At 31.7% G+C, this 22,980-nt stretch overlaps 3 protein-coding genes across 4 annotated transcripts; 1 reads left to right on the forward strand and 2 right to left on the reverse strand.

Annotated features, from left to right (window-relative positions):
* The first annotated feature begins 1,214 nt into the window (after positions 1 to 1,214).
* On the forward strand, positions 1,215 to 3,644 carry LOC101255495 (heavy metal-associated isoprenylated plant protein 39-like). Of its 2 annotated transcripts, none has more exons than XM_004240048.5 (3): positions 1,215 to 1,409; positions 1,974 to 2,049; positions 3,085 to 3,644. In XM_004240048.5, exons 1-3 carry the CDS (start codon positions 1,404 to 1,406, stop codon positions 3,438 to 3,440), a joined length of 438 nt encoding a protein of 145 aa, XP_004240096.2. In that variant the 5' UTR covers positions 1,215 to 1,403; the 3' UTR covers positions 3,441 to 3,644. The 2 variants fall into 2 exon arrangements, with proteins under 2 accessions (XP_004240096.2, XP_010321526.2); XM_010323224.4 differs by having other exon boundaries at positions 1,363 to 1,483.
* A 2,416-nt stretch (positions 3,645 to 6,060) lies between these two features.
* On the reverse strand, positions 6,061 to 10,564 carry LOC101255199 (probable RNA methyltransferase At5g51130). Its single transcript, XM_004240047.4, has 8 exons — positions 10,264 to 10,564; positions 8,457 to 8,571; positions 8,211 to 8,258; positions 7,483 to 7,753; positions 6,920 to 7,007; positions 6,763 to 6,828; positions 6,543 to 6,611; positions 6,061 to 6,439 (listed from the first exon to the last, which is right to left on the reverse strand). The coding sequence occupies exons 1-8, from the start codon at positions 10,396 to 10,398 to the stop codon at positions 6,350 to 6,352; spliced, it is 882 nt and encodes a 293-aa protein (XP_004240095.2). The 5' UTR covers positions 10,399 to 10,564; the 3' UTR covers positions 6,061 to 6,349.
* Positions 10,565 to 19,416: 8,852 nt separating this feature from the next.
* LOC138348967 (uncharacterized) lies at positions 19,417 to 19,923 on the reverse strand. The gene has a single exon (XM_069298584.1). It carries the CDS (start codon positions 19,921 to 19,923, stop codon positions 19,417 to 19,419), a length of 507 nt encoding a protein of 168 aa, XP_069154685.1.
* Positions 19,924 to 22,980: the final 3,057 nt, after the last annotated feature.

Consider the following 22,980-nt stretch of genomic DNA (forward strand, 5'->3'; position numbering starts at 1 on the left):
TATAACTTTAAAAATTTACTTTATAAATAAAAATATTACTTTGATATAATTTTTAAATATTTCTTATACTTTTTTATAATTTTTATCTTTTAATATATTATATTTCAAGTTTGAAATTTAGATTTCTGAATGATTCATTAAAAATTATAGTCCACAAATGTTGCTAATTATAATAAAACTTAAATCAAAATCAAATTAATACTAATGCAAGAAAAAAAATCAATTCAACACTAAGAATGATAATAATATTGAATATTTGTTCTTTAGTTTTACTATTTAGACAATTAAAATACATAATCTAATTTTAATTTCCTTTAATATTTAGCCATGTAAATAATACTTATTAAACTTTTTTTAGCATGATTTAGTACTTTTGAATTAGGATCATGTAGTATTTATTTTAGAAAAAATGCACAAGTATCCTTCAATCTATGTCCGAAATCCCAAAAACACACTTATATTATACTAAGGTCCTATTACCCCCTGAACTTATTTTATAAGTAATTTTCTACCCCTTTTCGGCCAACGTGACACTAACTTGGAAAATAAAATCAACCAACGTTGGGCCCACAAGATAGTGTCACATAGGCCGAAAAGGGGTAGAAAATTATTAATAAAATAAGTTCAACTTTAGTATAGTATAAGTGTGTCTCTGAGATTTCGGGCATAGGTTGAAGGAGTACTTGTGCATTGTCCCTTTATTTTATGTGATTTTATTATTATTATTTTTGTTGGATATTTTAGTGTCATTAATCGTATCATATTTTGTGTTATTTTTCAAGAAACACCCTAGATAGTTATAATTTAGTAGGACTAAAATAATATTCAAAGTACAAGTAAATTATATGTTTTTATGAATACTTTACTGGAAAAGCCCGAAAAAACTGAGGTTGAAAAACCTGAGTTTTATTGGTTTGGTTTGATTTGTAAATTTAAAAATCCGACACAAATATTTGATTTGATATTTGAAAAATTCAAACCAATTTAGTCATGTACACCCCTAAGCACAACTATTACTTTTAAATCGTCATCTCTTTTATCAAAATTTCTTGTCTTTCTATATTGATTATTTTGTATCCAAAATTCCAATAATGATATATAAATTGAGACAGAGAAAATATTGATCAATTGGAGTGGGGTGGGGGTCCTGTTGTATGCCACGATGCATTAGCAATTAGGCAGAAGACTTGCTTGGCTAGAAATAAAAGCCTCTTACAATAGAAATACAACTTCAAAAGTACAATGTCTTTTTATTTCCACTCGTCACTAAAAACCATATATTATAAAAATTGTACAAATTTCTGTCTCTTTCTCATCCTCTACTACTTTGCCATTATATTTTCCACTTTTTGTTAATTGTTGTTTCTTCTTATTCCATTCACTCTTATTGTACAAAAAAAAATATGAAGGTATGATATTCTTCAATTCATCTTGTTTCATTTCTTTTCTTCTTTTGTACATCCTTATGCATCGGTTTGATCGAGTCAGTATTTTTAGTTTATGAATTTTAAATTATTAATTTTTATTTAAGATGTTCTATTTATATGTCACATATTTTTTAAAAAAATTATGAATATAAAATTTAAATTAAAGTTATTGAATTCATTGAATCGATAACTTAGGTATGGCTTTGCCCCGATCGCACATGTGTTTTACTTTTTCTACTTTGGGGATAGGAGCCAAAATTACTGAGTTTACTGAATCTGTACCTTTAACATTTCTTTCCTAGATCCTTTGGATCACTACTTAAAAACCTAGACTCGATTATGAAATTTATTGATTATCTTTATCTAGCTAATTTATCACTAAAATGTTCTCAAACTAATTGAATTTATATATATCATTAGTTGTTAATCCAACTACATAGAATTAATATGAAAATTTTAGTAATTTAGTTAAAAAATTTTGTTATTTTAACTAGTGAATTTTTAATCTTCTAAGCTATGATTTCTCTTTGTCTTTGATTTGTGTAGAAATTTATCCTGAAATTGGATTTGGGAGATGACAGAGAAAAAAGGAAGGCCTTGAAGATAGTGGCTGCTCTTCCAGGTAATAAGTACTTTTCCGATTTCAATTTGATTGGCTTGATTCGAAATATAAAATGTGTGAATATTAAATTTTTAATATTTTTGTAATACAATATTTCACCTTGTAAATAGTAATTATGATAAATAAATTAAAACTGAGAAATTAATTAATTTTCTATTACAAATTAAAATGTACAAATAATATGAAAGCTTCGTTACACTATCCTATCGTAGTACTACATTATTAGTGTTGGGAGAAAATCGAGTGGTGAATATTATTTGGATACTTTGATGTGGAAATGTTAATTTAATATGGCAACTATGTTTGAATACATTGATATGTTTTTGTTTTACATGGGAGGAGAGAAGGAAAAAAAATAATATTTCATCGGTTTCAGTTTTATTGTCATACTTTTTTAAAGCATATTATAAAAGAGTGTTTTTTAACAATTCGTTCATTTCAACTTTTTCATATAACATATTTAAGATCACAAAATTTAACAATATTAAAGTACACTTCATATGTTTTTAATTTGAAACCACAAGATTCAAACTATTTTACTTTCTTATATTTTGTATTAAATCTAAATATGTCAAATAAATTAAAACGAGAAAATAGCAAATAACGTGTACACGTCAATTCTTGATCAATGCCACGTCAAATGGGTCCTCTATAATTACAACTACACGTCAGCAACTCATTTTGCCCTAATATACCCTCGTATTACTTGACCTTTATTAATTTCACATATTTTTAAAGAAAAATTTAATTAAAAGTACATTTTATTAAATTAATTTAATTAATGGTGTTATATAGTAATTTCTTAGTATTGTTAAGGCCTCATCGAAATAGTATCTAATTTGCAATAAAACAAATGAAAATGTTGTTACAAATGTAGCTCTTTATAAATTTGTATGCAAAAATTCACTAAATAAATACTTCTATTATATGATAAGGTCATTTTAGAAACTTTAATGATACGAACCTTATTGAATAGTTTATATTTTGAATCTGTCTTTGTTGTATAATGAAGTTGACACTCTCGAGATTTTACAGGGATAGATGAAATTACGATAGATATGAAAGGTAAGACGTTAATGATAATAGGGACGGTTGATCCGGTGAGTGTAGTGAGCAAATTGCGCAAGTTTTGGGCAGTAGAAATGATGTTAGTGGGACCAAAAGAGGAACCAAAGAAAGAAGAAGAAACAAAGAAAGAAGAGCCTAAAAAAGGAGGAGAAAAAGAAGACAAGAAAGAAGAAACAAAAAAGGAAGAAGAAGAGAAGAAGCCAATGGTACCAATAGGTATGGTAATGCCATATAGACCTTATTATCCTCCTCCTCCTATGCACACATATTACCAAGTCCATCATAGCATTGAAGAGAATCCTAATGCATGTGTCATTTGCTAAAATAAACAATTACGAATCGAAGCGATAAAGAGCTGAACATTGTTACTTGAAATATTTTAATATTTTAATGTGCTACTATATATGTTATGTATGTATGTTTAGTGTACAACATTCTAGTTGGTCTTGGTTAATCCTATTCTATAATATATGAATCCAAGACTAACTTTCAAGATTATATATAATGTAGAGGAGATTTTGTGAATAGACAATATGATCTTTTAAGTTTTTGTATCTTCAAATTCAAGTATATTTTATTGTGTATATAGAGAGTATTCAATAACAATTTTGCTGCCTTTTGTTAAAAAAATATTACCCTTTTGTTGAACTAGCTTTTGTTTATATATGTGATGTATTGTGATACTTGAAGTTTGAATCAATTTTTTTCTTTCTCAAACTCACATGATTGTGATATTATTTCTCATGGATTGAGATGGAGTGAAAAGTATCAACGTAACTATTATTGTGATGAGAAAAATATAAATCTACCTTTAACTACGAGTTTAAGCCTTCGATATTAAAAAAAAAAGTCAAAATAGAAAAATGCTTCTCAATTTAATGAATCTTACTCAATGAATTCAGATTATTGAAGGCTAAAGATATTAAATATCAAATAAAAAAAATAAAGCGAAAAAGTAAGAATGATTTGCTAGAAATTTTCATATATATGAAAATGACAATCATTCCAACAATCCAAATTCGTTAGTATTTTATATTAGAAACAAAAACAAATTACTAGCATATTTCAGAATTTAGCAATGGATTCCTACTAAAAATTTACTAAATAAATAAAGTAGTCGGTAAATAATATATGTTGGGGAAAAAATAGGATAAAAAATAGTATAGCTCGATCAAATATAAGAATAGAGTCCGGAGGTTGATGTTTACATTTATATATTGAAAAACATCGACTATTTATATCGCCTAATTTAGCAACTATCGACGAAAATATTATACTAATGAACACTTTTCGTTGGTTATATTAACAATGGAGTACATATTGATTGGTAAATATAATAGAAAAAAGTAGACTATAGTTTATTTAACAAATTACCACGAATTACTAAGCATTATCTAACAAAATAATTTTGTAGATAATTTTACCAACAAGTAAAAAAATGATTTGAGGAATCAACATAAAATTTTGGGTGATAATTTTTCACCACATAAACAATTCCTATATATTCTATAGTAAAGTATTATAGCTAGTTGAGTGAACCAAATAATACCTTGATGTGTTTTTGATGTAACATGTCTCTTTGGGTGGTAGACCATTGGGAACCAAACCTAGCCACACAAATAATCTTCCTTTTAACTTATTTGTTTGTGTGCTTCTGAAATAACATATATATTAAAAGAAAATAGAGGATCAAAAAATATAGAAATCTATATGTTTAAATTGAAATTTGTTTTTGTTTTATTATGTTAGTCTTTGATTTTTCCTTTCGAGGTAAAGAATTTGTGTAATTATTTTGTGATATACATATGTTTTTTTAACAAAAAGTACTTCGATTTGATTTGCGAGAATTCCAAAGTTTGTTTGGAGAACTAAACCATTTTGAGCAAAAAAAGTACATTTTCTTAGATTTTTGGATTTTGAGTTTGCCACAAAAAAAAAAAACTTAACAAATTTCATGGGCAAACAAATAGTCAAGTTCAAAAAAAATTGCTTGCAATATCTATGGCCAAATAGGTCCTAGACACTTGAAATTGAGATAGGAAAAATATAATATTTTAGTGAAGAAAATCAATCTTTTTGCTAAGCTAATTCATAATACAAAAGAAATAAATATGAAAAGAAATCAATGAAATTCATGTATATATATTTATACTTCCTGCATCACTCAACATCAACACACAAAATTGGGCGACAAAGGAAGTTGTGCAAAAGAATATAACCGTCTCTTATCTTTTGGAGGAAATTAATTTGTTGTGTGTGACACAATTTTGATTGAAATGCTAATTGTGATTTAAAAGATAACATAAATATGATACTTTGGGTAATGTGAACATTTATACGTATTTGATCTTTCAGCGACTTATACAAATGAGAGACTGTCAGTGATTTATTTAAATTTGCTGCACTATAAAAAACATAAAATTTGCTATAAATCACAATTATACAAACTATAGTTGTAGCATACAAATATAATATTTGCTAAACCTAAAATTTACTCTTTTTATAATTGGTCTTCCACATCAAAACTATGTAAAGTTGTTCTCTTTTTTTCTTTTCTTTTTTTTGCGCATGTGGAGTTTGGATAAAACACGAAAAATATTTAGGATGTTTTAAAAATAGAAATTATGACGAGGAAAATTCACAGTTACTATTCTTTGAATAATGTGCACAAGGTAAAATTTCCACTCTAATACATCTTACAAATCATATAGAAGAAATAATCCAACACAGATAAGCCTTGTGCAATGAGCTCAATCAAGAAGACAAACCATTTGCCTACACTAGCAAGGATTCAAACTTCAGACCTCTATTATAGAAGTATCAAACTCAAACCACTGAATGCCAAAAATATTTAGTGTTCTTTTTTTTTTTTTTCCTGGAATAGTATTTTTATATGCTTAGAACATTCATAAGCTTCTACAACTACCTGTATTTGATGACCTGTTGTTTCAAAATTTTGATTAAACCATGGCATGGTTAATTATCAGTTAGACCAAATGTACATGTACATCCAATTACAAGTGAGATGAAATAAATCATCACCCGCAGTACATGAAAGATTTGGAATAAATTAAAGAGCTCGGTATCTTGCTTCGATAACATCCCTTTAGAGCTGATGATCTTGCGGAAACCATTTCTACACCCCAAAAAAGTAGAGGGTAAGATCTGCGTACATCATATCCTCCGAGTATATATATATGTATATATAAAGCACTTTCATAGCCTTAATGCATCACTTCCAGAATGCAAAAATTGGTCTATTAAACCCAGGTTTGCGACCAGACGCACTGGATGTTATGTCCTCTACCATTCTAAATCCAATCTACATTCAAATTTAAAAATTGACGCGTTAGTCATTACCTAACAGCATCATAAAATATTTATCCTTCCAAGTTTCATAAGCTAAAGATTCTCTGCGATCATACCTTGTCCAAAAGTATATCTTGAAAATCTTCTGGACGAATCTTAATTTCTTGATAATTAATTCTTGTTGTCTGCATAACAAGGAAAACATTAATATGCTCCAAAGAAAAATTGTCCACACGCTCGAGCTTTAAGGAAAGGACCCAAAATATGGTATTGGCTGTACAACTTATAAGTTAAAAAAAATGTATCTGACTCTAGCAACAATACGAAAGGGAATACCTCAGATACAAGACGATTACTGTAGTATGAACTCCAAGGCTGAGGCTCCAAAATAAAGACACCACCCTGTTACAAAAAAATACAGTCAAAAAGTCTTACTCAGCAAATTATTTCCAGAACCAAAAAGATGCTTCTCATATATACGTAACATATTTACCGGTGAAAGAAGCCTCCAGACTTTTGAAAATAAAGTTATAAGTCCCTCATCACCCCAGTTTAATTGCACCCATTTTGACACACTTAAACTGCATCAACAGAAATTCAATTGATCATGCACACATACATATAGAATTAAAACAAAATCTTCTAGCACCTAATACTACAGAAATTCACAATAGTAAAGGGAAACATACTACATAAGTATTGCATTGCTTAAGATTATATGACTCATGCAACACAGAAAAGCAGAAAACCAGGTCTAATCTTCTCTGTAAGTAACCTCTAGAGTTAATTCATGCGCTCAATTTTCGGGGAAAGCCAAAGATTGAGAGCCCAGCACCTTTCTTGTATTATCGTTTCTACTCAGATGACTGGCGTATATCACTAAAAGGAGAGGTGAACTGTTAGCTTATGTTGGGTGATTTTGGTGAGGAATCACAATTTCTAACCATATCATATCTTAGTTACAATTTTCATAAAAGGATAGCAATGAACAAGAAGGATTTCTTCATATATCTGGAACCATACAAATAAGATGACACTCAAGAAAAGAGAACTTACCAAATAATCGTATCATAAGATGTATTTTCCCCTAGATGCCAATTCTGAACAAAATTTCCCTTCCTGAAAGAGACTATGTCAAACAAATTTGCCTCTTGCACATGATGAGATTCTGTACAATCAATGTTTGCAGGCTTCTTAGGTGACTCAGCCTCATGGTTTTCAATACCAGTAACATTCTTTGACTCAGTCGACTTGGCAACCCCCGCCGGGACAGCTCCAGTACTCCTCACTGCTTTCCTGAGAGTCCAATAGGCATCCTGGATTCTTGCTGGAAGGTGAGAAGAGATAATCAAAGTTATAAACTACATTCTAGCAACTCTTGGTCAAATGATAGATCCATCGTCATGTATTACTTAAAGATGATTACTTGGATAACAGAATATGAAATTATCAGCAACTATGACAATAAGTAGCAAAAAGAGATCAATAGACCAAGTTTATGCCAAACAGTATGACATAATCCAACCACACATTGTTATCCTGGAAAAAACAGTTGTTTGATCCAGCCAATTTTACAGGAAAAAATCAACAAAATGCACTGTGTTCAAACCAAATAACAGTTGCTTTTTTTTATTATTAGTTTCTAACATGACTTCTCCATGAATTTTATGCAGATCACAAGTTGCATTAGAATTTATAGCATCATAATCAGTTCCTCAATTCTTCATGCCAGAATCAACTTAATGTGAAACACATATATATGAATGAAAAGTTCAAATACTTACCATCATCAATATCGACTCCAAGGATGCTTCGGCAGTTAAACTTTTGTGCTGGAATGAAGAAAGTAACTGATATTAACAAAAGATAAGAAAAGGGAAATGCATAATATCTATAGGTGGACAATGTTTCAGGGATTATCAAAGCAGAAGTCCCGCATGCGAGTAAAAATAAGGTGAAATCCTAATTCAGAATCCCATTTAAAACAGATATCCGAATTAATCAGCTATGCAATTAACAAAAAGTTGTACCGATAGCGATTGTGATCACTCCACTGTTACAGCCAATGTCAAGACAATCCTTGCCTTCAAACCACTCCTTCTTCATAGCTTTTAATCTTGGATCTTCCTCCAAATTCTGACCTATCTGTGCACAAAGATACCAAACAGTGAGTCCATCTAAAGGGGGAAAAAACAAAATGAAATTCTGAGCTGCCCAGCTCCCAAGAGTGTTTCAACTTGGGAGCAGTAAGATTTTGAGAACACGGGAGGCTATAGAAACCTAAATTTTGCTGGAGAAAACATCCTTTCCATTAATAATCCATACAATTCTTAAAGATGTTCTTCCAGATAATAATATGTGGGAACAACAACAACAACATAGCCAGTGAAATAATATGTAGGAAGTGAACAAGAAAATAGATACGATCTTCAGTCTCCCACCACCAAAAATTTACTGTGTGAGGGAAACTTGATTCATTATTTCAGTTTATATAAACTGTGATTAATTGTTTACACTGCTGATATGAATATTCTAACTAAAGGTAACGCAATCGAATATCCCGAGTAACAGAATAATTGGATCAAAAAGACCATAACAGTTATACAACAAAATTCAAAACATTATAAATGGGATTGTTAGGCTATTGAAATAGAGATTTGGAGTCTAAAAACCGGCTAACTCTACTCATACAAGGATTTGGAGAGCAGTACAACATCTATGCAAAGCATGCAAACTTTCTCATGAGGATCAACTCGCTTGGTGAGCAAACTCACCTTCACCTTGTAATTTGAGGATTCTAATCCCGTAGATAACATCCCCTTCCCCCTGCTCCTACGTACAACAACATACCCAATGTAACTTTAATTATTGTTCAATTTTTTTGTAAAACAGTTTTGCCCCTAATTGACTTTAACCTTCTCATTCTTCACTTGTAAGAGACACTAGATACTGCGGAAGAACTTCAATCCTTCTGGTAAAGAGAGGGTCAGTTGGTAAAAGAGGAGAAAAACTAACTTTTCTTTGAATAAAGTATTATCTTCTCTTTAGAATTAAGCTCCTTATTGATAGTTTCAGCTTTCTCTCTTCATCAGCCCCAAGTATTATTACCTTGCTTGAATCCTATATACCTTACTCTACTTTCAGTACACAAAATCACGAGTGCATTCTTCCTGCCTATAATCAACAACAAAATATCCAATGAAATCCCACAAGTGTGGTCTGGGGAGGGTAGAATGTACGCAGACCTTACTACTACCTCGTGGAGGCAAATAGATTGTTTCCGAAAGACCCTCTGTTCAAGTGAAGCTCCCTTCCCTACAGTCATGAGTCATAATCATATCAACCATTACCTAATAGTTATAACCACCTTAACTATTCCAACCCTGCAGAGGCGAACCCAGGAATTGAACGTGCCACACCACTATCATCTTTAATATATAGAGGTTAATTCTTTTTCTTCAAACAAGAGACACTGATACACAAGTCAATTACTTACTACTACAAAGTTTAGAGTGAAACTCCCTTAAAACTAAAACGAAAAAAGAACAGTCCAAAAAAAAAAAGAACTGTTGTAACTACTACATATCAAATAATTAGCACTTCAGGAAAATGCTAAAGATAGGTGAGCCCCACTAAATCAACCACATCCTACATACATTTTTCCGAGGTTGGCCGTGACCCCTCAACCGGCGACCTAAGGGTAGTCTGCCTATTATCATATACAGGGTACCTCTATCCAAAACCCAATACACATTCATTTCCCTTATATTAGATGCGAAAATGATCCATTAGCACCTATAAATCCAACAATTAATGAGAAAACAGGGAAAAGCTTACTCTATAGCCATAGTAGTTTCTGTAGTTGCCAAAGACAGCAACTTCTTTTCGTTTTCTCTTCTGGGTCGCCGTCGCCGTCGTTGTTGCCATATCCTCCGGCTGATTCCGTTTGTTATGCTGCTGATTATGCTCCATTGAAAAAATATTGAAGATGAAAGGTGTTGATTAGGGTTTAGGGTTTATCTTTAGAATAAGCGCTTTAACAAAAATGGTCTCTACAGTCTTTGAATTAAATACTATTTGAATCTCTGGGAATAAATAATAATAATAATTGCAAATTAAGGGCATAGCCACAAAACTAACAAAATACAGCTTGAAAATAAAGGAGTGGATCTTTTACAGTTGTTACCAAAAAAAATAAAAAATAAAAGAGTGGGCCTTTGGGCCCAAATTTGCATATATACAACACACACACAAAGTGTATATTGCTGTATAGTTGTGTATCAGCTCCAACTCCATCCACTAATCTTTTGTGGACCTGTTCTTCGATTTTTAAGTCTTTAGGGCTCTCTCGAAATGCAAAGGAGGAGGATGAAGTCGTGAGGACTCGGAGAAAGATTTCACCTGTTGGAGAGCAGCGAAGCAGGGGCAATAACGAATTGGGGAGCAGTGATTTCACACAAAGTACGATTTCAAAACTCAAGCAATAAATTAGAATATCCAAATAGACTTTAAATTAAAACCCTTTTAGAACTTAGAACTAGAAAATTGTATTTGAATTTCATAAGTTTCAAAATTGATTGTTCAAGAAAAACTCCAATCCCTACAATGGAGAAGAGGAGGGGATTTATAGGGGAAATTATAGAGTTCGATTTTTGGGGAAAGGGGAGGAATTCGAATAAGAATTTGTGGCAAAAATCGAAATTCTATATTCAAAAGTTTTTACGAAAATTCAGATTTACAAGACGTGAGCGTCTTTGATCGATTTGTCGTCCTTGAAGCTCGACGTGGTGCAATCCGTGCCTAGCAAGGACAAAAATGCGGCCACTTTCTACTGGAACGTACGAGCGCAGAGAGACACGACAATAAAGTTGTTGCTTTGCTGTGAAATCTGATGTCTGATCATTGAATTTGACGTTGTATGTTGTCGTGAAGACTCCACTTCTCGTTTGACGTTGTTGAAAGGAAACGTTGTTTGTCGATAATAGGTCATTCATTGTATTATTATACTTTTATTTTTAGGAAAAAGGGACAAATATATCCCCGAACTTCAAAAATGGTATGTCAATACCCTTCGTCGTACTTTCGATTCATCAAAACTCTTGCCGTCCAATAATCAGTACACATTTACCACCTCCCCACTCAACTTATTACTTACGTACATCTTCTACAACACATTTCCCTTCCCGAAACATTAGCCTTTACTAACTCCTCCTTCTCCTTCCAATTCGAATTATCATTTTAATTTCAGTCAATCTAGTTATGGTCCTATATCTGTAATCTATTAAAATCAATATTCTTCTTATTATTATTCTCACAATAAATTTGAAGTTTATTTGTTTTTTTAAAAAAAAAAAAAAAAAAAAAATGAAAGCAACAAGTAGGGTACTGATGATTTTACATGTCAAATGGATCATATAATGAAAAATCTACCGAAATCAATAAAATCAAAAGCAAAACAAGTCTCTTTTAATTTATTTTTGATGAGTTTTTTAAAAAAAAATATAATTTTAATAATAAAAAAAATACACCTATTATTACGTAGGAAAAGAAAGAGAGACTAAAAAGTATATGTATATATTAAAACTTAAAGAATTGTTTTTTTATGTTGTTAATAGGCCACATGGGAAATTTAAGAATATTTTCTCAATTACTTATTCTCTTCATTTTTGTAACTATACATTGTTATGTGTCATAATTAAAAAATTAAAAGTGGAATTTTAAAATAATAAATAAATTTTTAATTATAACATATGACTTTCATTTAGGTGTGTATTTGAAGAAACGGAAAAAATAATTAATAGAGCGCAGTTAAATCAGATTGAAGCCCAGTGATAACTGGTCAAAGTACTGGAAGGTGAATCTCGTATCTATTTATCTATGTGTAATTTAAAAATGAGTAAAAAAAATGCATTCTCCTCCTAACCCATGAAATGTTGTCATTTTAAATATAAGAACGTGTCATTTTTTCCGAAATTAATATTTTTTTAAAAAAAAGTAAGTCACCCGTATATATATATATAGATATATATTAAAATGATATTTAATTAGTGACAATAACTGCTAAATATATATAGAGAGAGTACGAAAAAATTGACAACAATATTTTTTATATATGTTTCTAAAGCATATATCGCCATTAAATCTAGTACAGATATAAGTTTTAGCAATTTACAGATCGATAAGTAATCTACACTTACAAATTAATGCAGATTCAATAGGGACCTAAGTTGGAGAACTTGTACCCATTTCATGCAAGAATTTCAACATTAGTATAGAAGCTCTGAAAGAGGCGATGCTATATATCTTCGATTAGTCAAACACAACATTTTGTAGACGATGAATTTAAGGAAACAACACGAGAAATCTACTATCGAATGGGAATTAAGTGCTTAAAAAGCAATGCTGAAGTGTGACTATGGACACATATCATAAGCAACGCAAAGCTCAACATCTCGTCTGAATCTTCTTTTAGTTGCAGGGTTTTGCAAATATCGATGATCAAACTGTGGAGATTGCGATTCAAATATATTTGTGGATGCACATGAAAGTGGACTATAAATTCAAATATATCATTCAACTAATGAATGATATATTATTTAGTTTAGGGGTCAAGATGACAAAAAGGTAAGTAGAAGGATTCAAAATACAAACTGATACAAGTATAAGGGTTCATCAGATCATTCCGCCTAAAAGATATTCATATATTGAATTTGATATATTTTTAAAATAAAAAAAAATGTATATGCATCCATCCAAGATTATTTGGTTCGAATTATTTTTGAAATTAAAAAGACAATCTCAATTATTTAGGACGGTTATAAAGGGGAACTTTCACGTATAGCCACTTAAAAATAGCCTAATTATTCTTCATAGCTATAGTTTGATAATTACAATTCGTAGCTACATGTTATATGGAGGAGAGAGGCGAGAGAGGGGGAAAAGAGTGGGAGAAAGGTGAATTGTATCCGTATATCGGTTAAATAATTGTATATTATGCATTTGTATTTGTGTATATGACAAGCGAGAGCGGGAGAGGGAGGTGAGAGGTGAGCGATACTGGGAAAGGTAGGAGAGAGGCGAGCAAGATTAGGAGAGAGAGGAGAGAGGCGAGCGAGAGAGGGCAGAGAGTGGGAGAGAAGTGAATTGTATATGTATATAATTGTATATTGTACATATGCATTTGTAAATAAGGCAAGCGAGATTGGGAGAGGGAGGATAGATGCGAGCGAGATTGGGATAGGGAAGATAGAGACGAGCGAGAGAAGACAGAGAGTGGGAGAGAGGTGAATTGTATATGTATATATGTTAAATAATAGTATATCATACATATATTTTTGTATATTCTGGCGAATTATACATATACAAACATGACTAATTATACAAACTCGAAATCAACTCATGTAATTAATGTATAATGTTAGTTGCGAATGGTAATTATAGCAAGCTATAGCTATGATGAGTAATTAAATAATATAAATTTGCTTTGTTGCGTAATTTTCCTAATAAACTTAAATAAAAGTTCACAATTTTATTGAAAATATGATAAAAACCAGCTCTGTAGAGTTAGATTCTGTTATTTTTTCATATTCTCTTTTTTTTTTATAAGTAAAATTTTATTTACCAAGTAAACATTACAAAACAAGAAAAAGTTCATTCCTCCATTTGCTTTTGGCCAACACAATTTTTCCCATGCTACTAATGGTTTCCTGGATGTTTCAATATTCCCTGTCCATAAGAAGAGAACATCATAAAACAATTATTAAGACATTTAACTGATTCATATTCTTTTGACACCCTTAATAACCTCCTCAATATAACTATAATCTTTTTTTAAAATAATAATAATAATAATAATAATACCTAATCTAACAATGATTTTCTTTGCATATTTATTAATTAAGATACATTCACTCTGAAAGTTAAAAATAAATAAGAGAATTTTGGAAATATCATTCGTAGATACATTGAATATATTAGTGTATATATGTTTGATACTGAATATATATATATATATATATATATATATATATATATATATATTGTATTTTCTTTTTTACTTTTTAAGTATGAATTTATGCACAAATACTAGTACTAATCCAAAACGTAGATATATATCATGAGAAATTTTCTCCTTTTGAGTTTCATATACAATACTTGAAAGAATGTGAAAGAAATGATACAAAAAGTTTGGAATAAATAAGAGAATTTTGGAAATATCTATACACATATGCATTGAATATATCAGTGCAGGTTAGATACTGAATACAGGTATATGGATCGTATGTTCTTCTTCTTCTTCTAAAATTAATTAAGTCATTCATCTCGATTGCATACTGTTTATTATAGTTGACACTTTTAACAAAAAAAAATCATATTCAAAACTCAAACTCGAGACATTTGATATTCAGGTGGAGCAGTTACACTATTATACCACAACCATGTTGGTCATGTTGCTTTGTTGACCAGCCTACCACCACTTATCTCTAGTTATGTTGATAAAACCAGCGTGTAAGCTGGGAAAAAATCTCATTCCTCCATTAATGGAGGTTGAGCCATCAGCATCCAACGAAGAAGAAGAAAAGAAGAAGAAGCTCTTTTAGAATATGCTCTCTTATCTTGATCAGTGTAATGTGTGTGTATATATACACAACAATGAACAACAACCTAACAGATTTAACAAACTAACAAAAAATGTAGAAAATGTGACTTCTAACTAACTTTAACTAACTATAACTAACTTTAACTAACTAGCTAATTAATAACTAACAAAGTACTTAAGCTGATTAACTAACTAAGCAAGTTTCATCACCCTTCCTCAAGTTGGAAGTAAGCTACTTACAGACAACTTGCCTAACAAATTAGTATGTTTGACCCCAGTTAAAGCTTTAGTAAAGACATCAGCTAGCTGAGAATCTGTTGGAATGTATTGAAGTGTAATCAGTCCTTCTTGTAGCTTTGTCCTGACGAAATGACAATCAACTTCTATGTGCTTGGTTCGTTCATGAAATACTGGATTCCTAGCAATGTGTACTGCTGCTTGGCTGTCACAAAATACATGTATTGGTAAGGGCACCTTCATTGAGAGTTCACCAAGCAACCTTTCCAGCCACACTACTTCTCCTACCACTTGTCGTATAGCTCTGTATTCTGCTTCTGCTGATGATAATGACACTGTGGGTTGCTTCTTAAATTTCCAGCTGATAGGACTATCTCCCATGAGAACAAAATAACCACTCATAGACTTCCTTGAATCAGGACAAGAGGCCCAATCTGAATCACAATAAGCACTAATGGTGACATCAGACTTGTTATTGATAAAAACTCCCAAAGTAGGATCATGTTGTAGATACCTGAGCACATGATAGGCTGCCTTTAGATGAGGCTCTCTAGGAGATTGCATGAACTGGCTAAGATGCTGGACACTGTATGCTATATCCATTCTTGTATTAGCAAGAAAATTAAGTTTTCCCACTAACTTTCTGTAGTAAGTAGGATCTGATAGTAGTTTTCCTTCTGTGAGCCTTAGCTTTTCAGTAGGATACAAAGGTGAAGTGGTAGACTTGTAATGCATTAAATCAAATTCCTTCAAAAGATCAAGAGTGAACTTTCTTTGTGAAATGAGAACACCATCCTGCTTGTACAATATCTCTAATCCAAGAAAGTAGTGTAATCTTCCTAAGTCCTTTATTCTGAATTTCTCATCCAAGAATAACTTCAAGGACTCAATCTCCTTTATATCAGTGCCAGTTAAGATGATATCATCAACATATACAGCCACAAACACCAAAGATTTGCCATCTTTCTTGTAAAACAGTGAGTAATCACTATCTGAATGAATGTAACCTTTTGAACAAAGGCTGGTGGCCAGCTTCTCATACCATTGTCTACTAGCCTGTTTTAAACCATATAAAGACTTCTTCAACTTGCAAACCATGTCATTACTATCCACTACTAGTCCTGGGGGTAAAGTCATATACACCTCTTCATTCAAATCACCATGCAAGAAGGCATTATTCACATCCAACTGATACAAGTTCCAACCTTTCTTAACTGCTAATGAAATAAGTGTCCTGACTGTAGTCATTTTTACCACAGGTGAGAAAGTTTCATTGTAGTCTATCCCAACTTGTTGAGTGTATCCCTTCACCACTAATCTAGCCTTGTACCTCTCTATGCTCCCATCTGCCTTATGCTTGATCTTATACACCCATCTACATCCAATAACATTCTTTTCCTTTTGCATCTTAACTAGTTCCCAAGTGTTATTAGCAGACAATGCATCAAATTCTTGTTTCATTGCTGCTTGCCAGGCTGGATTCAGGATTGCCTCTTCATAAGATGTGGGTTCAATATCATGTGAAACATTATGAATTAACTGCTGACTCTCAGAACAAAGTGTGGAGAAACAGACATGATCAGGGTGGTTTGTGAATGATGTTAGTGACTGAGAATCAGTGGTATTATTTATAGGTGAAGAGGATTGTAGCTTAGGTAATGAATAGGTGTAGTCTTTTAAATATCTTGGAGGATGACAGGATTTTGTTGTTCTTCTAGGTGTAAGGGATGCACTATCAAGAACAGGTACATTTGACTCTATAGGAGATGTTGTGTATTCATTTGTAGGTGCAGGAACAGGTAGATTTGGTTCTATTGTAGGTTCAGTTATAGGTGTATTTTCAGATGCAAAATCTTGATCACAAGTGACTTCATCCAGTGTGTGGCAATTCAACATTTCATCATTAATAGAAGTAGTTGTTTTACTAGACATGCAAGGTAACTTATCACAATAATCAACAACTAGATGTAATACAGAATTAAAGCTGGAACCAGTAGGAGCAATAACAAAAGGAAGAACAGTTTCATAGAAAAAAACATCTCTAGACACATGAATTCTCTTGGTAGCTAAATTTAGAACCTTGTACCCTTTTGTATTAAAAGGATATCCAATGAAAATGTGAGGCATAGTCCTTGGTTCAAATTTGTCCTTATGAGTCTTTAAAGTAGTTGGAAAACAAAGGCATCCAAAATTTCTAAGGTGTGAATAGACTGGTTTCTTTTGATACAACACTTCATATGGAGATTTTCCTTGAAGTAGTTTAGTAGGTAATCTATTAATCAAATAAGTGGCAGTCAACACACATTCTCCCCAATATCTCATAGGTATCTTTGATTGAAACAATAGTGCCCTTGCTGTCTCAAGAAGTTATTTGTGTTTCCTTTCTACTATTCCATTTTGTTGTGGTGTGTAAGGACATGTTTTCTGATGTATTATACCTTTCTCTTGGAAGAAACACGTTGCCTCAGAACTTGAGAATTCTAAACCATTATTAGACCTGATGGTTTTTAATCTAACATGAAATTGATTTTCTATTAAGGATATGAAAGCCTTTATAGTATGTAGAGCATTACTTTTACACCTAAGAAGCTGTTTCCAAGTAGCTCTACTGTAGTCATCTACCATAGTTAAGAAGTAGTGATGTCCATCATGTGTTTGTACATTATAAGGTCCCCATAAATCAACATGTATTAGTTCAAATATTGAACTAGTTGCAGTGACACTTTCTGGAAATGGCATTCTAGTTTGTCTAGCCATTGGACAAATTGTGCATGTGAAAGGCTGTTTGTTGGAAAACTTTAATGGGATAGTAGATATATTTTTCATCTTTACAAAGGGTACATGTCCTAATCTAGCATGCCATAAGAATTCATTGTCTAGACTGACAGAAAGATTAGCAGCAGGACTTGAGAAATGATCAATAGAACAGGCTTCTTTATTGATGGTATGAGAAGGTTTTATACATGGTAATGAAGACCTTTTACAGTAGTTAAGAAGAGAAACAGATTGACACCTTTGATGAGAAGCAGGATTATCATTTGCAGACACAATGTGACACTTTGGACAAAAGAAATACAAACCATTCTTTGCCTTACCAAGTGCCAGAGGGCTCTTCAGAGAATGGCCCTGCAGTAAGCAAGAACCATTGTTAAAACTGACTACTCCTCTGAGCTGATTGGCTAAACAATAAACTGAAATTAAGTTGAACTTGAAGCTAGGTATATACAACACTTAATACAGAATTAATGTTGAATTTAAACACACATCACCAATTTCAGTCACTTTAACTTTGTATCCATTTGGCAAGGTAATTAGGAAAGGATATGGTAGAGTCTTAAGGTTTGTGAGATTGTCTTTTGTGAAAGTCATGTGATGAGATGCCCCTGAATCAATGATCCAAGAGCCAGTAGTCAATTTATTACACTTACATGACAAATCACCTATCTTACTTAATGAAGAATGGCAAGCAAGTATACCTACTAGGCTTGCAGCTCCACTTGACACATTGTTTGAGTAATCAGATTCATTCCTAACATGCAAGGTTCCAAGTAAATTGAGTAATTGTTCATATTGAACCTTTGACAGATTCACTGGTACTTGTTTTCCTTGCTCAAAATTCTCTTCACACTGACCACTATCACCTTCAGAAGTGTGTACATTTGCTGCAGACCCTTTGCCTCTTCCTCTTGGATTTCTTGTGTTAGTTGGATAACCATGGAGTTTGTAGCACTTGTCTTTGATATGTCCAGATCATTTGCAATACTCACAAAACATGTTTGATCTATTTCCAGTATTAGGATTCCCTCTAAAAGCATTATTGTTGTTGTAAGCAGTGCTGTTATAGTTCCCATTACCCCTACTTGTATTCCCTCTGTAAGAACTAGAATTAGTTGCATTGTTTTGAGATGACACAGAGGCATTCAGTGAGGTAGACTCCAAAGCCATATGGTTTACAGGCTTCATTTCCCTTTGCCTCTCTTCCTGTGATAGAATAGCAAATGCTTGTGCTATTGTAGGCAAAATGGACATCATTAGGATGTTTCCTCGCACAGCAGTATACATTTCATTTAGCCCCATTAGAAGTGTATGAGCCTTCTATCTTGCTCAGCCTTATGCATTTTCACCTTTCCTCCACAAGTACACACACAGCTACACTATGAGTTTACATCAATTGTACTCATCTCTTCCCATAGTTTCTTCATTTTCGTATAGTAACCAGTGACATCTAAAGTACCTTGTACCAAATCATTTATTTCCTTCTGCAATTGATACAATTTACATCCATTAGTCTGATCATATCGATCCTCCAATTCCTCCCACAATTCCTTAGCATTGTTCACATATTGTAGGCTGTCTTGCAACTCTGGAGATAGGGAATTTAGGATCCAAGATGTCACCATATCATCACATCTTTCCCACTGCATGAATGATGGATCTGCAAAGCTTGGCTTCACTATCTTACCGTTAATGAATCCAGTTTTGTTCTTGACAGACAAGGCTCTAAGAACTGCTCGTCTCCATGATCTATAGCTAGTTCCATCAAACACTACAGGAAGCAAAGTAGAAGCAGCATTCTCAGATGGATGTAGATAGAAAGGACTATTGAAATCTGGTCGTTTCAAAGAGTTGTTGTTGTTCGCATCAGTTGAATTGTCACCCATGGAAGCTATACAGAAACAGAATGCACCAAATAGAAGTAGATGAATTAACAGAAGCAGGCAAAGAACAACAAAAAAAACAGAGAAAAATGCACCAAATAGAAGTAGATGAATTAACAGAAGCAGGCAAAGAACAACAAAAAAAAACAGAGAAATCTAATCAAAATATCGATTTGAACAAGAGATATCAATGATTTGATTATCAACTAGATCAAGAGATCTAATGTGATCAACCTCGCTCTGATACTATGATAAAACCAGCATGTAAGCTGGGAAAAAATCTCATTCCTCCATTAATGGAGGTTGAGCCATCAGCATCCAACGAAGAAGAAGAAAAGAAGAAGAAGCTCTTTTAGAATATGCTCTCTTATCTTGATCAATGTAATGTGTGTGTATATATACATAACAATGAACAACAACCTAACAAATTTAACAAACTAACAAAAAATGTAGAAAATGTGACTTCTAACTAACTTTAACTAACTTTAACTAACTTTAACTAACTAGCTAATTAGTAACTAACAAAGTACTTAAGCTGATTAACTAACTAAGCAAGTTTCATCATATGTTTGTAATATTTAATACTTTAGCAAGTTTTTTCTACCAAATTCCATTAAATATTTGTTAGCTCACAGCTGGGCGCAAGCTTGAGTCCTCGTCTCACCCATTTATAAAAAATAACCAAATTTTCAATTATTTTGTAATATCTGTCACAAAGAGTTATTAAAGCCGTTAAAATGGGATTAGCCTATGTAGCCGATTCAACTCAATCCGTTATTGAGATATGATTTTAAGCCCATTTAAAATTAGGGCATATAAGCCCAATCTATATAAGGCATCGGCCTTTGAAGCTTGATATGGGTTGGTCAATGGGCCAAAACTAACTTACAACAATTTTATTAGTATATGAGTTAATTACTTAAATGCACGTTATATTGTAATATTATGAATAATACTAGATTTTGGTACGTCTAGATACATGTATCTCGGGATACATGGACTTAAAATTAGGTTAATTTGTTCTAAATACATTTTATCCAAGTGAATTCACATATATTTAGGATATATGACAGATCATGTGCCCTCGCATGCCTCCTTGTCACGACCCAACCCACGCGACCGTGAGAGCAGCAACTCTAACACCTAAATAGGAGAACCCTCATAGAGAAAAACATGTGAAAATTAAAGAAGAGGGACAACAAATTTAAGGATTGAGCTAAGTTAGGGATTAAGGGAAAAGAGTGAGTGAAATGGTTTCCAATGGGAATGTAGAAATGAGGGGGGAAATTAGGGATTAGGAATATTAGTCTATGTGAAAATAAATGAAATTATGGCGTTTACGTGGCATGTCACGTGACTAACATGACATTTAACAATTTTAGTTAATATGAAGGGTACTTTTAACCAATAGTATGACGGAAAAGATAGTTTTAAGCCGAAATATAAGTTAAAAATAAATATGAGCTATTTCGAATAATTTAAAAGTATTTTAAGTCTTCTCCGAATTTAAAAAGGAAGCAAATGGATGAAAGTAGGACCACAGTTTGTTGTTTGTTTAAACTAAGCTTATGGATCCATTTGTTATGATAATAAAACAGTTTAGTCATAATAAATAAATAAATAAATAATAGGGAAACAATGAAGGATTCTTCGTGACTTTTGATCAGATATTTTAAATTTGAGCCTTCAAAATTGATAAAAATCGACGCTTACTTTTTACAAATCATAAATTTGTATCATTTAGGTAATTAATTTCAAATATTCATATGATTAAATTAAGAAAAAGTCAAAATAATGGTACTTGTTTTTTGCTAGCTCCATTTTACTTTTATCATATTTATCTATAACATGTTTCTTAAGAAAATAGTAATCAAAAAATAATTTAGCTAAATTAAAGTACTTTTACTCATTCTTTAATTTTAATTTAATACTAATTTTTTCTTTCACCATATTATTCCCCTTTCCACCCATCCATTTATTAGCTTATAATTATTAGTGATAGAAATAAACAAAAATTAAATTATGGCTAGTAAAACCAACTACAATGTTGACCTTTTGCATATAAAAAGGATCAATAAATTAAATGAAATAAGAACCTTCTAGCAATTGCAATTAATGTACAATTAATCATTATGACAATGTCTTATCCGTGTTGCATACATCCACCTACATAATTAATCTATAGTTATACGTAAGTTGTCTAATAATTAAGAATATTTTTTATAATTATTTTATTTTTTTATGATCAAACTATTTTGTATAAATAGTGAAATAACATAATTTTGAAATTAATTATATCTTAAATATAGAATATATAAATTTAAAAATTTATTATTATTATTCCACTTATCAAACGGCACTTAGATTGTTATTATATAGGCAGGTGAGTGCAATTATTATTATTACTAAAATAGTAAAGAATGTTGAATTACGATTCTCCAATTAAATTAGAAATGACCACGTTGGACTCAATAGTCAAAAAGATTAAATTCCAAACATCATATTTTTTCCACAACTAGCAACAGCTGTAAAATGTTAAAGGTAGTATGACTCATTTATTAGTTATACTCTCCGTTTAACAATACTGGTATATTATTGACTTTATAGATTTTTTAAGAAATTATTATTAAAATGATAATTTTATTATATTATTTTTTTAAATATAATAAGTGTCTTCAAAAATATAATAGAAAAATGACTATAGTCAATAATAAGAGGTAAGTTGGGAACTAAATATAAACTCAGTGGCGGATTCAGGATTTAAAGATTGTGAGTGCTCAACTTCATGCTACTGGCGGGATTCAAACCCTCGCCAATGGCGAGGCGCGCCTCTTATTGCAGAGGTTTAAATCAGCTCACCCACAGCTGCTTTTGTTCTATGGATGCACATTTAAATTAAAATAACATATGTATTATATTTTCTATATATACAAAAAATTTTGAAAATCAATGGGTGCTCGAGCACCCGCGTCTGACTTTCTGGGTCCGCCTCTGTATAAACTTATTCATTAATTTAATAAAATAAACAAATATTGTTGAACGTTCGAAAATAGTATAGTG

This window comes from Solanum lycopersicum, chromosome 5 (genome assembly GCF_036512215.1).
Source record: "Solanum lycopersicum chromosome 5, SLM_r2.1".
Lineage (NCBI taxonomy): Eukaryota > Viridiplantae > Streptophyta > Magnoliopsida > Solanales > Solanaceae > Solanum > Solanum lycopersicum.

Bases quoted from the DNA above. Each gene is read 5' to 3' on its own strand.
- LOC101255495 (XM_010323224.4), top strand. From the start codon at position 1,412: ATGATATTCTTCAATTCATCTTGTTTCATTTCTTTTCTTCTTTTGTAC. The intron at 1,484-1,973 runs GTCAGTATTTTT...TGATTTGTGTAG, and splicing joins TTATGCATCGGTTTGATCGA to AAATTTATCCTGAAATTGGA. The intron at 2,050-3,084 runs GTAATAAGTACT...GAGATTTTACAG, and splicing joins GATAGTGGCTGCTCTTCCAG to GGATAGATGAAATTACGATA.
- LOC101255199 (XM_004240047.4), bottom strand. From the start codon at position 10,398: ATGGAGCATAATCAGCAGCATAACAAACGGAATCAGCCGGAGGATATG. The intron at 6,829-6,919 runs GTAAATATGTTA...TTTTTGTAACAG, and splicing joins TCTGGAGGCTTCTTTCACCG to GGTGGTGTCTTTATTTTGGA. The intron at 6,612-6,762 runs GTATTCCCTTTC...CTTGTTATGCAG, and splicing joins GTAATCGTCTTGTATCTGAG to ACAACAAGAATTAATTATCA.
- LOC138348967 (XM_069298584.1), bottom strand. From the start codon at position 19,923: ATGGGTGACAATTCAACTGATGCGAACAACAACAACTCTTTGAAACGA.